This window comes from Triturus cristatus, chromosome 6, assembly GCF_964204655.1.
Source record: "Triturus cristatus chromosome 6, aTriCri1.1, whole genome shotgun sequence".
NCBI classification, from domain to species: domain Eukaryota; kingdom Metazoa; phylum Chordata; class Amphibia; order Caudata; family Salamandridae; genus Triturus; species Triturus cristatus.
Window position 1 is genome coordinate 775153972 of NC_140589.1, and position 17841 is coordinate 775171812.

At 41.5% G+C, this 17841-nt stretch overlaps 1 protein-coding gene across 1 annotated transcript in view; it reads left to right on the top strand.

The window, feature by feature from the left end:
- The window catches only part of LOC146817854 (amine sulfotransferase-like), a 286462-nt gene that overhangs the window by 45114 nt on the left and 223507 nt on the right, over positions 1-17841 (top strand). The window contains exon 3 of the mRNA XM_085611337.1: positions 4375-4583. Within this exon, the coding sequence (XP_085467463.1) occupies positions 4375-4583 (209 nt within the window). The remainder of the gene's footprint in view (positions 1-4374; positions 4584-17841) is intronic.

A 17841-nucleotide genomic window follows, 5' to 3' on the forward strand; every position in this document is an offset into this window, starting at 1 on the left:
AAAATCTTGCTGCGCCCAATGAATGAATCCTCACTCCAGAGTCTGCTTCATTTGATATTTTTCTGCAAATTTTATCTTGATTTTAACAAAAAAAAAATATTTCCAATCATTAGGACACCGGGCATTCAAAGCCTAGAACAGGCATTGAAATATCTGCAACTGTTGGATTCCTCGTCTAACTGTATTAACATATGCTCTTTTTTTAAAATGCACAGTTAATAGAAGGATTTCAATGCTGTTCTAAATCCTGGCAGTTTGTCAATTTTTAAAATCAATTATGCTATTTTGTTTTTTTTTCTGAATTTTGTTTATTGTTATTTTGTGTAATTTTTTTATTGTGGCACTTGCACTTTATTTGTGTGTATTATTGCTGTGCATAGGATATTCTAAAATGTGTGGGAAGGCTCAAACTTTGCCTTTTGTGATATGTTGATGGCCCTTTCATGTTCTAATGTTTGTGCTGCATTTGCATGTTATTTTTTTCTTCTTCCTTTTTTTTATCACATACTGTTTTGTACTGATATGTTTTTAAACTGTGCTTCCTTCTTGTGATGTACTTTGAAGGTTATTTTGTTAACCAAAATAAAGTTTGACTTGACTGTGAATGTAAACATTTGAATATACATTACAAGTTACTCCACATCATAGTATTCTGTGATGCAAGACTCATGAGCCATACACTACAGAGCAATAAATAGCCACCTAAGTTCAAGATACTCTTCTGTCCTCAATTTTAAAGACAAGTTTGACATATCATTATCTCTGCATCATATTTTTATATAGAGTTCCTCACTGTAGGAAATCTGCCTTTTCTGCATGGTAACCTCGTATTTTTCCCTTTTTATCAACTCTATAAATTTGCTATATTTAGAACTATGTAAATTTAACCCTGCTAACGAGGGTTAAAGTACCTATGGTGTCCCTTTAACCATGGTTAAATTGGCATATTCTTAATATATTTAACTTACCTATAAATCCCAATATTCTAGTTCAAAACATACCAAGGGCCTGTAAGTTAAATGTCACTAGTGGTCTGCACCACCTATTGTGCCAACCACGACAGTGAATGTTTAAAACATGGCTTCAAACCTACCATTGTAGCCTGACAATAGCAGTGTAAAATCTGAAACTTGACCTGGCAAAATACACACTTTTGGCTGGTCTAAACTTCAATTTTAAAAATTAATTGGTCTACCCTATTTTGGCCTTGTGACCCATAAGGCAGGATGAATGGTATTTTAAAATTGGGCATGTAGAAATGTAATAGTAACATGTTTTCACAGTGACTCGCATCCAAATGCCTTTTTCACTGTGACAGGCCTATCTGTCCTATACAGAAACCCACACATTTAAACATCAATATTGTATCTCTGGAAGGGGACTAGCTATAAATAGTTGAACAACTATTTTAATAGTTATTAGAAATCCAATTCAATGGTGAAAGCAAATTTTCCCCAAAAATATTCTGAAACGGTAACTTTCAAGAAATTACCTTTTCCTGCCTGAAATTCCAGGTGGCTAAATTGCATTTGCTCTCCATCTTTGCACAGCCAGAGATAAGCATTTGAATAGGTGTGCGAAATATGTGAATTGCTTCCCAGAACCAAACAATAGACTGGTCTGACTAGGTAGAGATAGCTCCTTTGAACCTCACAGAATATGCTGGGTGGAGACTGTGAACATCCTTTTTGAAACTGCAGTGTCCAAACCTGTTGGAGTGTCAAATACTGCTTGACAGGTATGCTAGTTTTACACTGTGGGCTCACATAAAAGGACAGGAACAGGATGGCTAGACAGTTCTTGTGCATTCACAGTCTGGTTACTGATGAACTATGCTTTGTCCAACCAAACATCTCTCTCTGGGTTTTTGGGGGTACATTGGAAGTTACAAAGTGGATTTTGGTGTTAGAGTTTAGAAGACACTAGGATTACCATTGTACACTCCCCAAACACACCCCATCCCTCTGAGCCCAAGGTTAGTGTGGCCAAAGACTTTCACCATCTGAAAAATGCGTACAGTGGGAGATGCTGGCCCCAGGAGCCTTCCCCTCATTGGTTAGGGCATGCCCACTAGCCATTCTCACCCACTAGCTTGTGTGAGCATAAATGTAGCAACCTCAGTCATCTACTTCAGAACATTATTGAACATGAAGAAGAACACAAGAGGACTGAACCTACTGTCTGTGACCAGTGAGGGCCCCTGAAGGACTGGACTTGCTCCCTGTTTTACTCAGGACAAAGATGCAGGCTCCAAGGGATAGAAGGCTGACCTGTTCAACCTACAAAGAAATACTAATTTACAATAGGCTTTTCGTGCAACTATACCGCTGACCAGTTGCATCTGACTTTGATTGGACCCTGTATGACACTCTGTGAATCTCAAAGTGCCTCCCCTAAGTCCTCTGTGCATTAAAAGTGTACCCCTATGGCTGATCGGGACGTAAAGGAGTAAAGACAGAAGGTGAAATATTTGACCAAGAATAACCTGGTTGATATATGTGACCCATGCTCCATTGTGGTGAGCAGCAAATTTCATCTATGTCCCGGTGTATCACGACCATTGACTGTCATTGACACTTTGTGCTTTGTGATCTTATTCCTTCTTAGACTTAAAAAAGCATATTTCTGCATTCCCTTCTTGGATTTTTGTCATTTTGGTATCATTTTAAATGATTACATTTGAATCTATTCTAATTCAGTGTGGAATTTTGATTGTTTTTCATTTTGGTTTTATTACTGTTTTAGTACTGCAAACATACTTCATACTTTGCCCTAGCCTGTGTGGTCTTCACCGTAGCTGCGAGGGGTGGGAGGGATTGAACTCAGGTTAGTTTAGTGTCTTTAATGGCTCACACTGACAAGGGCCGTGATGTTTCCTTGAGGTGTGTACTTTCCCAACCCAATTATTAATTCAGGGCCAGATGTAGGTAATTCACAAATACCAAGGGCCACATGCATCAATGAGAAAACTGGTCGCAAACGGGCAGATTAGCAGAATCTGCCCCTTTGCGACCGGGATGCATTTTGCATTTTGCATTTGGGATGCATCATCCCAAATGCAAAAATCGCAATTCAAGGAATCTCTAAATAGCGATTCCTTAAATTGCGATTGCATTTAAGGAATCCCAAATTGAGATTCCTTAAATGCAATGCATTAAAGATAAAAAATTAGCGATTTCGCTAATAGGGGGAGCAAATTACCATGAAGTTGAACTTCATGGTAATTTGCAAAAACTTTGAAAAATGCACTTTTGTGCATTTTTCAAAGTTTCATTTTGCGCACACACATGCCCTTAGAGCATGTGTGTGTGCAACATATGTGCACAGATCAATTTCAGGGGGTGCAATAGGGTGTCATTTTGACACCCCTGCACCCTTGACATTGCATGAGCAATTTGCGAGTACCTACTGGTACTCGCAATTTGCTCATGCAATCTCCAATTCATTCCTATGGGCCTGGAGGCCCATAGGAATGAATGGGACGGCATTCCTTAATTGCGAGTCGCAATTTGCGAGTCACAATTAAGGAATTTGTAGAAATCGCTATTTAGAGATTCCTTAAATAGCGATTTTTGCATTTGGGATGATGCATCCCAAATGCAAAAATACCGGTCGCAAAGGGGCAGATTCTGCTAATCTGCCCGTTTGCGAGCAGGTTTCTCGTTGATGCATGTGGTCCTTTATTCTTTGTATTATTCATGGTATTTAGTGACGTAATGCACACTGTTGTTAAATATTTTATGTGATCATGAGGAGATTGCATTAGTGAAATCTGGTGCATTTAGAAAGAGTAATCTGATTTGTTTGAGTACAATGTCCTTTGGGAAACTGCTTTTGCTATAGCTTCATTGGGTATGTGGGTATGCCCTGAACATTCGTGAACAAGCTTTTACTTCTGCCCTTTTCAGAAGCTCTCTTAGCTATGATTAGAAAGAACCTGCAAATGTATAGTGAATACCCAAAAATTGAAAGGTTGTCGCTGTTCATTTCAGCTTGCAGAACTGGCCTCACACTCTTACCACAGAGCAATCACACTCCCACTCTAACACTTACCTTGTGAATGCAGCAAATCTGCCATTGTTGGACACATCTCTGCATTATCAAGTGCCAGTTTGAAAAGCATTATTAAAGTATTCTAGAGTCCCTAAATCAGGGTTGGAATGTTATGGTTGTAGAAGTCATGGAACTAAAGTTAAGCAGGAAAACACTTTTGAAAAGCAAGAATAATAGTTTGGAGTTCCCAGTAGCTAACACTGGTTTGGAAAAGCGCCATGGATAAAAAAAGAAATTCAAGACTAATTTTATTTTCCAACATTTTTGCATTGGCAAAATTAGTGAGCTTTCATTTGACGATCCTTATATTGACTTCTATAGGCACCGTGTGGATGCAGCAGATCTTGACTCTAATTTATAATGAAGGTTACCGGAATGGAACTGAAGATATTCAATCAATCGACCAAGTTCCATGGATCGAATACAACATCAAACATGTGGATCACACCAAACGTCCATCACCACGGCTCATCACCACCCACCTACCATATGATCTTGTTCCAAAGGGGTTAAGAGAAAAAAAAGGAAAGGTAAGCGTTGGTGTGCAGAAGCGTGTGTTTTCCCTTCTCATAATAACCACTCTAACTGTACTGGGCCCTCCTACCATTAGAGTGATGGATCTGTTTCTACTCTCTCACACTTTGTCTATCCCAGAGGTGACGGTCCTCCAATGGATCTATTTCTGCTGATGGGAGGGGTGATATTTAAGTATCCGAGACACATCAGTCAGCTGCTCAGCGAGGACCATTAATTGACAGTCAACTCATCAAAAATCCCTATATTAAATGTATCCCAAATGCACAATTTCAAGAGACAATTAATAGGACACAAATGAGAGACTCAAGCACTTTTCAATTATTGGTTATTGTATTATAGATTCGAAGTTCATTATACAAAGCAATTTCTTCATCAATTCAGTTAAAACACCACAATTTTAATTGCAGGACCCAGCATCTGAGCAAGATGCTTCTAGATCTACACATAGAGTTACAAAAGTCCTACTACCCATAAGGCACGAGGATGGCTCCTCTAAACTAACAGAGAAATCCTACTTTGCAAGGGGAATAGTTGGAAGGTCTACAAGGGCTAGTCCATTAGAATGAACCTTTAGCAAAAAGGGAAAGTTCTGGTTCAGCAAGAAAGATCTAAGTCCATCAGCTCCCGAATGTAACTCCGATAGATAGTCCAAAACCTAAGGATGGTTTGCGATACCCAAAGTTTAGTCCGAATGGAAAGTTGTCCACAGCACTCAAGTATAAATTAAATAGTAGCATTAAAATATACAATTACAGTAGATATTCCCACTCTAATCTTACCAATTTTGGGAAGGTGTGGGGGCACTAACCGGACATACATTTACTATTCACGCTTCAAAATATACCAATTTGAGGAAGGCGTTGGACACTACAGTGAAGAGTTTACTATTTCCACCCCAATCTGACCAAATTTGGAGAATACCTTGGACATTAAAGGATAAAATGTATTATTTCTAGGCCTGGGCTAAAATTTCGTTCCGTTCGCGGAAATTGCGATAATTTGACATTTTCGCGTTCCGCGAAGAGCGCGAAAATGTCAAAATTTCCGCTTTCCGCAGCTTGGCGATAATTTGTTTCTTGCTCGCGCTGTAAAATAATACATTCTGGCACGCGCGATCGCCTTACCTGAATCCCTGCGTTCACCGACAAGTTTTCTTGATCCGGTCGCGTTCTCCATGAGATGTTGTATTGTTTTTAGCCATTTGCGCTGTCTCGCGACAGTTCACGCCCGCAGTGACGTCATGCGTCGCGCGATCACGTCTTTCTTCTCGTGATCATGCACCGCGAGACAACTCAAAACAAGATGGCCACGCCCGCGAGCAACCAGATGGGTAAGTTGGCGATCCGCAACCATGCAGAAAATCTCGCGAACATGCGGGAAAAAAACTTTCGCATCTTCGCGATATTTCCGCTTGTTTGCGATAATTTTAAACATTTTCGCGATAATTTGCGAAAGTGGATTTCGCAAATTCCGCCCACCCCAAATTATTTCCACTCCAGTTTATACCAGTTTGAAGAAAATGTTGGACAATAAAGGGGTGACATTTACCATTACCACTCCAATCTAAACCAATTTGGGTAATATGTTGGACATTAAAGGGGTCGCATGTATTATACCAATTTGGGGAAGATGGTGGACACTGAAGGGGTGACATTTACAATTCATACTCCAATCTAAACCAATTTGGAAAAGGTGTTGGGCACAAAAAGGTTGACATTTACAATTTCCACTCCAATTTGTACCAATGTAGGAAAGGTGTAAGACACTTAAAGGGTGACAATTACTATTACCACTACAACCTATACCTATATGGGGAAGGTGTTAGACACTAAATGGGTGACATTTACTATTCCTACTCTAATCTAAACCGATTTAGAGAAGGTGTTGGCAATAAATGAGTAACATGCACTATTCTTAATGCAATCTAAACCATTTTGCGGAAAGTGTTGAACACCAAAGGGGTGACGTTTACTATTCCCTCTTCAATTTTTACTAATTTGGGAAAGGTGTTGAACACTAAACTGTTACATTTACTATTCCAACTTTAATCTAAACCCTTTCAGGGAAAGTGTTGGACACTTAAGAAGGTACATTTACTTTTCCCACTCCAACCTATACTATTTTTGTGAAAGCGTTTGATAATAAATGGACTACATTTGCTTTTACCGCTCCAATCTGTACAATTTTGGTTAAGGTGTTGGACACTACAGTGGTGACATTTACTATTCACACTCAACTTATACCAAGTTGGAGAAGGTGTTAGACACTAAGGGGGTGGCAGTTACTATTCCCACTCCAATCTATACCAATTTTGGAAGGGTGTTGGGCATTAAATGGATGACATTTGCCATTACCAATTCAATTTATACCAGTTTGGGTAATGTGCTGTACATTAAAGGGGTGAGATTTACTATTACCAGCACAATCTAAACAAATTTGAGGAATGTATTGGGCATTAAAGAGGTGACGTACTATTCTCACTCCAATCTAAACCAATTTGGAAAAGCTATTGGGCATCAAAGGGTTGACATTTAATATTCCTACTCCAACATCTACCATTTTGAAGAAAGTGTTGGACACTAAAGAGGTGCGGTTTACTATTTTCACTCCAATTTATACCAATTTGGGAAGGTGTTAGACACTGAAGGGGTTACAGTTACTATTCCCACTCCAGTCTGGGGAAGGTGTTGGGCACCATAGAGGTGATGTTTAATATTCCCATTTCATTTTTTACTAATTTCTGAAAAGTGTTAAACAGTAAATGGGTTATTTTTACTATTCTCAATCCAATCTGAACCAATTTCGGGAATGTGTTGTACATTAAAGGGGTTACATGTATTATTCCTAATTCAATTCATACCAATTTGTGCTTAACGCTGAAAGGAAGTAATTCACTATTCTCACTCCAATTTAACCAATTTGGAAAAGGTGTTGGGGAATAAAGGGTTAACATTTACAATTCTCACTCCAACATCAACCATTTTGAAGAAAGTGTTGGACACTAAAGGGTTGACATTTTCTATTTCTACTCAAATATATACCAATTTGGGGAAGGTGTTAGACACTGAAGGGGTGACAGTTACTATTTTCACTCCAAACTATTCCAATTTGGGGAAGGTGTTGAACACCAAAGGGATGAAAGTTATTATTCTCACTCTAGCAACAAACATTATGAAGAAAGTGTTGGACACTAAAGGCGTAACGTTTACTATTTCCACTCCAATTTATCCTAATTTGGGGAATGTGTTAGACCAGGGGTCTCCAACCTTTTGTGTAGTGAGAGCTACTTCTGGTCCGTAAAAATTGTCGTGAGCTACTAAACCCCAAGCAAGTCGCGCATTTTTCCGAGAGACCCTCCAACGCCAAATCTAATAGCTAAAAAGTGGGCCACATTTGCAAATTAGGTTTTAAACTGTAATGTAAAGAAATTTCGTATAGGAGGTGTTTTTCAAGGTATGGAAGACTAGCTATTTGTGCTTGCAGCACGCAATGTTTGGCAATATCAGAAAAATTAACAATAAAAACCAGCCCACCAGCCAATGAAATCAGCCCACAATAGCCAAAAAGCTACAGACAAGCATTGGCACAGCACACCAGCCAAAAGAATCGGCCCACAAACAGCCCAAAAAACAACCAATGCACTGATCTGTCAGGCCAGCCCTGCTGGTATGGCCTGGCTCACCTGTAGGACATTCCCACCCCACTGACCTCTTGAGTGCAGTCCTATCAAATGGCGTCAGCCCCATCATGTATATATGGCTTAATGGTCAATAATGTCGCACATTTAACAATTGTGGCCATATACCAAGTGCATATTACAAACAGACACACTTTTCTGGCTCATGGCAGTGTTGTCAGGGCATTATAGGTGAGGAAAAGTTTGTTTAAAAACTTCAGTTTTTACCCAATCATGTCAACACTGTGATATAACCCACTGTAGATACCATCTTACATGCTTCTCCGATCAAATATAAAGGTGACAGGCTGAAAAGGCAGGTGATCCTGTTGTTCAGTACAACTTGCACCACCTGCACCAGCACTTATTGCGCACAATGAATGAGCTGTCACAAGCCTCAACGAGGTGCCATCAACTAGATATGAATTCACTCTGCCCTGTGCATATGTCTCTTTTAGGCTTTCGCTGGAGCAAGCGAGGTAGAGCCACAATTCAAGGGATCATCAGGAGGCTCACTGGGAGCCAGAATGTGAGGCCACCGACACTAAAGCACTTAGTAGCACTCAAGATGAGGGGGCTGACCAAGAGGGCACTTCACCCTTTGGTTCTGAAGCCTCCAATTCTGGCTGGTCCCTAGTGGTGGCAAATGAAACTTCAAAGGCCACTACCTCTGCTCATGTGGCCATCACTATCACCAGCATTACCTTCAATCCTGTCCCCAGTACCAAGCCAGCACTAGGTAAACAAATGGACTGGTTTCTCCTTTATCCCAGGCATCTCTCTATTGCTCTCATCCCAGAAACACTGGAGGGCCTTAGGAACCTCCCTGTGGGGCAGACACATTGTTTTATGCCATCCAAGGCATCAGTCGGCAACTGCCTCAAGTCATTAATATCCTCGAAGACATGCACTCTGCCTTGTCTGCCACATAGAGAGGTCCTATCTCAACTAGTGGTTTAATAGACACCAGCGCTTCCAGCAAATCTGCCTCAATTCCTCCTTCTGCCCTAGTACCACCCTAACCCTATTCAACTACATGACACCAGCCCAACACTTGAACTGTTCCAAACGCCACTCCAGTTTCCCTTTCTGACCAAATTCCTCCACCTCCTTGCACTATTCCATCTATCCCTAAATCACCCCATATCCCAAAATACTCAAACCCACAAACCCCACCATTGCCTTAAAGCCATGAGACCGGCCTGTGGCTTTGTGCGCACACATGATCTGTGTTTATTTAATTTTATAAGAACAAAAATCAGCCTTAGGGATCTAGACAACAGTACAGTTGGGCACTCAGGGTAGTGTTACATGTCTGTAACCATTCAGAGAACTTTTCTGTCCCAAAAGACATGCATAAGTGACTTTCATTCCTCAAAATTTGAAGTTAAATGACTTACAATCGTCACTGACCACATACCCAAGACAAGCAGTTTGAAATGTTTTAAGAAACGAATATTTGTTCAGCTGTTAAATGCTTTTTTTTTTTTTTAGAGATTGTAACTTTTTTGTCAAGCAACGCCTCCGCTACAACATTTTCGTGCCAATGAAAACAAATCAGCACTTTTATCATCCATCTGTCGGTTTCTTAAACTTTCTGCATTGAAAAAAGTTATATTTCCATTTTCTGCACGGGGTTGTAAATGTGCTGGAAATATTCTCAATTCCTGCAGAAAATAGCGCAATTTTGTGCATTTGTCGGCAAAAATGCATTCCGCTCTTCTCTGAAAAGATGTGAGTGAACTGGAGACGATTTCCATCGCGGAAAAAGCAAACTCAATTGTCTCCGGATGGTCTTCAGCGCTCTCACAATCTCGCAGTTGGCGCTAGATGTGATCACATCAAACGATAGCATTGTTGCAGATCTGAGGTTGTGATGTCGTTTGATAGTGCGCTGATAGATAGCATGACCTTTTCTCACATGAATATGGGGGGAAAACGGTTGCTTTTTTATCCCTTTACTGTTTTTCTCATTGAGCAAGGAATAGCCCTAGCAGCAGCCGCTTACATCTGTGGGACTTCTGAAGTGCTACGCTGAAACGCGCAGGATAGTTAAAGTCCTTTGAGGGAATTCTACATATAGTATAACATTTCTCTACTCCTACCGGCTTAAGTGTTGTGGGTCCAGGGTGTGCTCTCACGGCTTGCCTGCTGCTCCGATGCAATATAAGGTGGCAGGCTGTACTGCTGAAATCAGCAGATGGCGCGGGTCCCGGCAGTTCTATGCCGATTGCGCGACCTGGAATACAGCTGGTCTGCCCTGCTATGCCTGCTTCAGCTCCGCACTAGCACCTTTCGCGCTCGTGACTCAAACAATGCACAGCGCGGTGCCAGTGAGGAAAAGGCAGGGGGCGCATAGTCCACTCCAGAGTGACGCTGCTCTCCACGTAGAAGAGGAACGTCCTCCTCTTTGGCCCAACCCGCCCTAGCTAAGCTCAAAGCCAATCAGAGCTGCTAGTTTGGGTGAGGGCAGGCAACGCAGCCTGAAAAAAGCCTAAAAAGCCCAAACAACACTAAAGGGATACTAAATTGAGCAGCAAGTGTCACGAGCTACTCACAGGGTCTCGGCGAGCTACCGGTAGCTCGCGATCGACCGGTTGGAGACCCCTGTGTTAGACGCTAAAGTGGTGAAAGTTACAATTCCTACTCCAATCTATAACAATTTAGGGAAGATGTTACACACCAGATGGAGATGTTCACCATTCCCACTCCATTTAATACCAATTGTTGTAAGATGTTGGACACTAAAGTGGTTACAATTACCATTACCATTTCAATCTAAATCATGTCAGGGAAATTCCAAGCTATACTATTTTTGGGAAGGTGTTTGATAATAAATGGGTTACATTTACTATTCCAGCTCCAATCGATACCATTTTGGTGAAGGTGTTGGATGCTAAAGGGGGACATTTTTGTATTCCATCTCCGATCTAAACCAATTTGATGATGCTGTTTGACACTAAAGAGGTGAAATTTACTATTCCTAATCCAGTCTAAACCAATTTGGGGAAGGTGATGGACACTAAAATGGTGACATTTTCTATTCACACTCCAATCTATATTACTTTTCGGATGGGGTTTGATAATAAATGGGCTGCATTTACTAATCACGATCCAATCTACACCATATTGGTGAAGGTGTTGCACACTAAAGGGCTGATATTTACTATTCCCACTCCAATGTATACCAATTTGGGGAAGGTGTTTGGCCTACTGTTTCCACTCCAATCCAAACTAATTTGCAGAATGTGTTGTTCATTAAATGAGTAACATGCATTATTTCCACTCCAATGTATACCATTTTGAAGAAAGTGTTGGACACTAAAGGGGTGACATTTAGTATTCTTACTCCAAACTAAACCAATTTGGGGAATGTGCTGGGCATTAAAGGTGTCAGACACTAAAGGGATGACAGTTACTATCCCCCTCCAATCTATTTCAATTTTAGGAAGGTGTTGGACACCAAAGAAATGACATTTACTATTCCAACTTCAATCTATACCAATTTGGGGAAGGTGTTGGGTACGAAAAGGGCGATGTCTACTGTCTCCACTCCAATCTAAACTAATTTGCGAAATGTGTTGTACATTAAATGAGTAACATGCATTATTTCCACTCCAATGTATACCATTTTGAAGAAAGTGTTGGACATGGAAGGGGTGACATTTACTATTCGTACTCCAAACTAAACTAATTTGGGGAAAGTGCTGGGCATTAAAGGGGAGACATGTATTATTCCCACTCCAATCTATACCAATTTGGGGAAGGTGCTTGACACTGAAGTGGTGACACTTACTACTCTCACTTCAATCTAAACCAATTTGGAAAAGGTGTTGGGCACTATACCCACTCCATTTTATACCAATTTTTGTAAGATGTTGGACACTAGAGGAGTTATATTTAACATTTCAATCTAAACCATTTCAGGGAAATTGTTGGAAACTAAAGCACTTACATTTACTCTTCCAACTCCAAGCTATATACTATTTTTGGAAAGAGGTTTGATAATAAATGGGTTACATTTACTATTACCGTTCCAATCAATACCATTTTGGTGAAGGTGCTTGACACTAAAGGGGGAATTTTTTTTATTTCAACTCCAATCTAAACCAATTTTAGGACGCTGATGGACACTAAAGAGGTGAAATTTGCTATTCCTACTCCAGTCTAAACCAATTTAGAGAATGTGATGGACTCTAAAGGGGTGACATTTTCTATTCCCACTCAAATCTAAACTAATTTGCGGAATGTGTTGGACATTAAACAGTTGTAGGAAAGTGCCTCTTTTTGCATTGTTAGCGCCACACTTTTTTTCTGATACCTGACTTGATTTTGAACTGCAAGTGTACTGGGACCCTGCTAATCAGGATCCCAGTGCTAGGGCTCTTTCCCAAACACTGTACCACAATTGGCTCAACTTCCGCTACCCTTGTAAGTTCCCAGTAAATGGTACCCCTAATATCTAAGGCATGGGTACTAAAGATGGTCCTCTCATGCTATAGGACTGGTTGTGCCACCCCAGAGACCCCTCACCAAGACTATGCACTCTGTCATTGCAGGCTGCGTGTGTTGGTGCAGAGAAATCCAAAGGGTCGATATGCCACACAGCAGTGTGTGCCATTCCCCCTTACACTGCATAAGGTATAGATAAGTCACCCCTATTGCAGGCCTCTAGCCCTAAGACAGGGTGTACTATATTCGAGAATGAGCGGATATGCCCCTACAATGTCTAGTCTTTTCTGAGATGTTGTAAGTGCACAGGGAAGTCATGAGGAGTACATGGGCTAGAAACTCATGAGTTTCCTAGCTCCAAGATGGCTTCACTGATTTCTAAAATATTTTGTACCAAACAACTTGTCTTAATAAATCCTCACTGATGCCAATCTTCTATTTATTAATAAATGCACACAGCAGACATTATTAGAGGGTCACCTGAAAGCCTACCAAGCACTGGCATTGTCTTTTATTGGTTTTCACCAGTCTGTCACCACCAGACATGTTTCTGACCTTTTGGGGTGGGAGCCAGCACTCTTAGAGGACAGAGAAAACACTTGCCCTTGGCAGAGGTGCCTCATACCTCATCCAGGGCAGGATTGCCTTCCTGAGCGGGAAGCTTAAAAGGTAAGGCTGTCTTTGAAATCCAACTGAGGGACCTCCATATATTGGGGTAAGCCAAGCCCCCTTACCTGCTCCACTTTTGGTGGGAGGTAAGGCAGGAAAATTAGTTAGATTAGGAGGAGGGTCCCCACTTAGCCTACACCATCTCTAGTGTGGGGCAGGCGATGTGAAGATGCTGACACCTGGCTGACCAATTTGCTCTGCACCCATCCCCACCCCCCGGCACTGACTACCCAGCTGTACTCCTGTGGTCCCCATCGGACATACCTGTAAGTCCTCCTGGGCAGTGTGTTTTCAAGAGGCCCCTTTTGTCTTTCTGCACCAGCTTCCAAGACCCTCAGCACCCTGCCCCTGTTCGATCCAGGATGATCCTGAACTTCTCCTATTGGAAATTTGGTGCTGGTATTGACCTAAATTGAGAAGGTGAACTTTGTAGCATTGCCTAATTTTATATGCATTTTCTACTTTTTTCCTATTGGTTCCTATGGTGTGTATTTGCTCACAAAAGTGATATATTTTCTGAACTTTGCAAAATTGTAACTCCAAAAGTACTTACCTTAGAACTGTGATCTTTCTCTTAAACATTATATACATATTGCCATTTATACATTGGTCTCAGATTTATTCTTGAGTGTGTGTTTCATTGTTTGGCTCTGTGGAGTACAACAAATGCTTAGCACTACCCTTTGATAAGTCTAAATACTCGCACACACTACTACAAAAAGAACATTAGAATTATCTGCTTTGACCTCTGTGTACCGTTTGGGGATTCTCTGGACTCTCTGCACAGTGTACATCTTTTTAGTAAACAATATAGGGGCATATCAACAAGGCGGCGCTATAAAATTATTGCCGCTTTTGTGTCCGTTTTTGGACAAAAAGCGGTGATAATTTTATCGCTATATCAGCAAGGTCACGCTGTCGCGTGAATCCTTGCCTTAGCGCCCCTTTCCCTAATGCCCACCTTTGCATCTCTGATGAGATGCAAAGTGGGCGTTCCTTCCCAAAATAACTGGGGAAATGTCGCTAACCGACATTTCTCCAATTATCAATGGGCACGCTAACAAGCATAACGATAAGAAAAGTAGCGCTAACCTTGGTTATCGCTACTTTCCTTACGCCTGCTTTTAGTTTGACTTAGCCATGATATCCAATAGAAGGTGGATATCATGGTTAAGTATGGCCTGCCCTATCAACAAGCTATCGCCAAAAGTTGTGCGATTATCGCTGGATTTCCAATCACACAACTGGCAGCTTCCGCCTGGAATTTTATCGCATTTGAGATAAGCGTTGCTGATAGCACGCTATCTCAGCGATAAAATTCAGCGATAGCCGGCGATAATTATCCTAGCGCTAAGTGCGCTTAGCAATAATTATCGCCAGTTGATGCTGATATGCCCCATAGAGAGCCAGCTTCCTACATTTGGTGGTTCAGTGGTGGGACAGAAGACTTTTGCTGGAACCACTTTGTCAATCAGTGACGACATGAGTAAATCCCAAAATACACTTAGTTAGTACATTATGTTTCGAAACAACTATTTTTTTCTAAATTTCTACAATTAACTGTTAGAGACTTGGTTAAGTCCCTGAAACTAATTGATTAGAAATTTAAAAATCTGTACTTTAGTTAAGACAAAGTATTTGGGGGCTGATTCACAGAACTAAACTGAGATAAAATGCTAAACTTACTCCTTTTGGTATTCACAGAAGGCATTTAGTAGTAGTAAAGTTAGGACTCCTAACTTTACTACTACTAAACTGAGACAAAATCCTAACTTTACGACTTTCAGTATTCACAAAACTCATTTAGTAGTAGTAAAGTTAGGAGTCCTACATTTACTACTACTAAATGCCTTCTGTGAATACCAAAAGAAGAACGTTTAGAATTTTATCTCAGTTTAGTAGTAGTAAAGTTAGGAGTCCTGCTAACTATACTACTACTACTAAATGCCTTCTGTGAATACCAAAAGTAGTACATTTAGGATTTTATCTCAGAATAGTTCTGTGAATCGTCCCCTTGGTGTGTAGTTTTCTAAACTTCAGAAAAAGGTCCTACATTTAGTAAAATCATGCCTGATATCAATAGCCAAGCTCAGGAGCTTGACTTGACCCCTTACATTGACTAGAGCCATGCTAAATGTAGGGCCCTCTGTAAGGATATTGGTATCAAACCAGGCAAAAGTACTAGGAAGGAATATCTCAGACAACTGCTATCCCAGTTTGAGAAAGATCACCTAGAACTAGTAACTCAGTCGGAGAATGATGAGAATAATAATAAAGATAATACTGAGAATTGACACAACTCAGTGCACTCAGACAGTTGAGACCCCCTCACATGAGGACCTCATGCTAGAACGATTGACAGGGAGACTGAACGTCAAAGCTCAGATCCTGGAAATAGAAAGGCAAAGGAAAGAGATGGGCTGAGGACCTATCTCTGGCGAGAGCATACAACTAATTAGGGAGAGTGAAGGTTCTTTTGGCTTAAAACTCCCCAAAGGGATTGTCCCTAAATATTCAGTAGGTGATGACATCACCAAATGGTTCACTGCATTTGAGAGAACATTAGCTACAAAACTGGGCTTCTCTCTTGTGAGAACTATTCTCAGGAAAATGCAGAGATAGAGGCTTGACATTGAATGAGACAGATGCGGAGTCATATGACCTCATGAAGGGTACCCTGATTGGGAGATATGAACTCACCACTGAGGAGTATAGAATAAGATTCAGGAACACTTAAAAAAAACAGTCACCCCTGGGTGGAATTCGTTGACTTTTCAGTGAAAACACTAGGTGGCTGGTTAGCAGGTAACAATGTGAATGAATATGACGAGCTTTACATTTTAATTATTTAGGAACATCTTTTCAGTAATTGTTACAATGAGAAGTCACATCAGCATCGGGTAGACCTAGGTCCCTTTTCTACTCTTGATTTGGGGAAGAAGGCAGACCACTGGTTCAAAACAAGGGTGACTAAAACTACCACTGGTGGGGGCGACCAAAAGAAAGAGGCCAAAAAGATCCCTAAGGGAAAGATGGTGACCAAAAAGAGAAACAAAAAAATGTGTCTTCTTCAGGCTGCCAAAACCCGGTTCAGGAGGATGAGCCAAGAAACTTTGCAGCCCAAGGGTGGGTACAAGCGTAAGAACTGGGATCCCAAAAAGGCTTGGTGTCATGACTGTAGGGCACTTGGACACTGAACTGGAAACCCTAGCTTTAAAAACAAAAATAAAGCCTCTTGCACACCTGCAGTAAATGCAATTGTGAGTCTCCAGATGGGATCACAGGTGAGCCCTGACCCTGTTAAGGTGCTTACAAGGGCAACCTGGAGGAATATAGACAAGAGCCAAATATCAATGGATTAGGGTGGAAGACCTGAGGGACACTTGTGCTAGCATCACCATGGTGGCTGAGACACTGGTGTCCCATCACCAATATCGCCTGGGACAGACCTATACAGCCTCAACTCTTATAATCAGGATGAGGAACATCCAATGGCCCTGGTGACCTTAGATTGGGGAGGGGCTAGTGGTCTCAAAAGAGTAGTGGTGTATCTTTCTATCCCTGTACAGTGTCTGTTTGGAAATGATTTGTAGCAGTCAGCATGGGCAGGGTAGAGAGGAAAACACATGCAGCACTGCTGGGGATACCTAAATGGGTGTGTGAAAACCAGAGCACAAAGCAAAACCTGGGGTAAAAAAGAAGTGTTGGAGCCTAGAAGTATGGAGCAGCCTTCCAATAGAAAGGGCAGGAAGTCTGGGAAATGAGTTTCAAAACAGACACCAGACCAAGTCCCCTCCCATCAGGGAGAAGACTTGTTAGCCCCAGAGGGAACCGGGCCAGAGGGGCTTGGGCCTTATGCAGCAGAACCTTTGAGACTAGGGGGACCCGCTAGGTAAGATCTGTGCCTGGGGTAGAAAACTGGTCTCATTCTTGAGAGCCTGAGGCAGTAAGCTGCTGATCAAGAAAAGGGACGTGTCAGTGGTTCACACATGACCTATTGGGAATAGATACTTCTATACACTGAGGCCAGCGACCCCAAACCTGGTGCCATTAGAAGAGTGGTAGTGCCTCAGCAGTTTAGAGAGTTTCACCTAACATTAGCCCATTATATTCCACTAGCTGGGCATCTTGGCCAGACAAACATCTAGAGTAGGTTAGTCAATATAATCAACTACATCTACTGCACAGGAATGTCCCAGAAGGTGGAGGAGTTTTCCAACTCCTGTGTCACCTGTCGGGACACTGGCAAGACAGGTAACTACCTGAAGGCCCTCTTGATTCTACTTCCTGTGGTTGGTGTACCCTTTGAAAGGGTCGAGGTTGAATATGTTGGTTCCCTTGCACCTCCAACAGCATCAGGGAATACATATTTTTTCTGGTGGTAGTAGATCATGCCACCAGATACCCTGAGGCAATTACCCTAATGAGCACCAATTTACAAGCCGTTGCTAGGT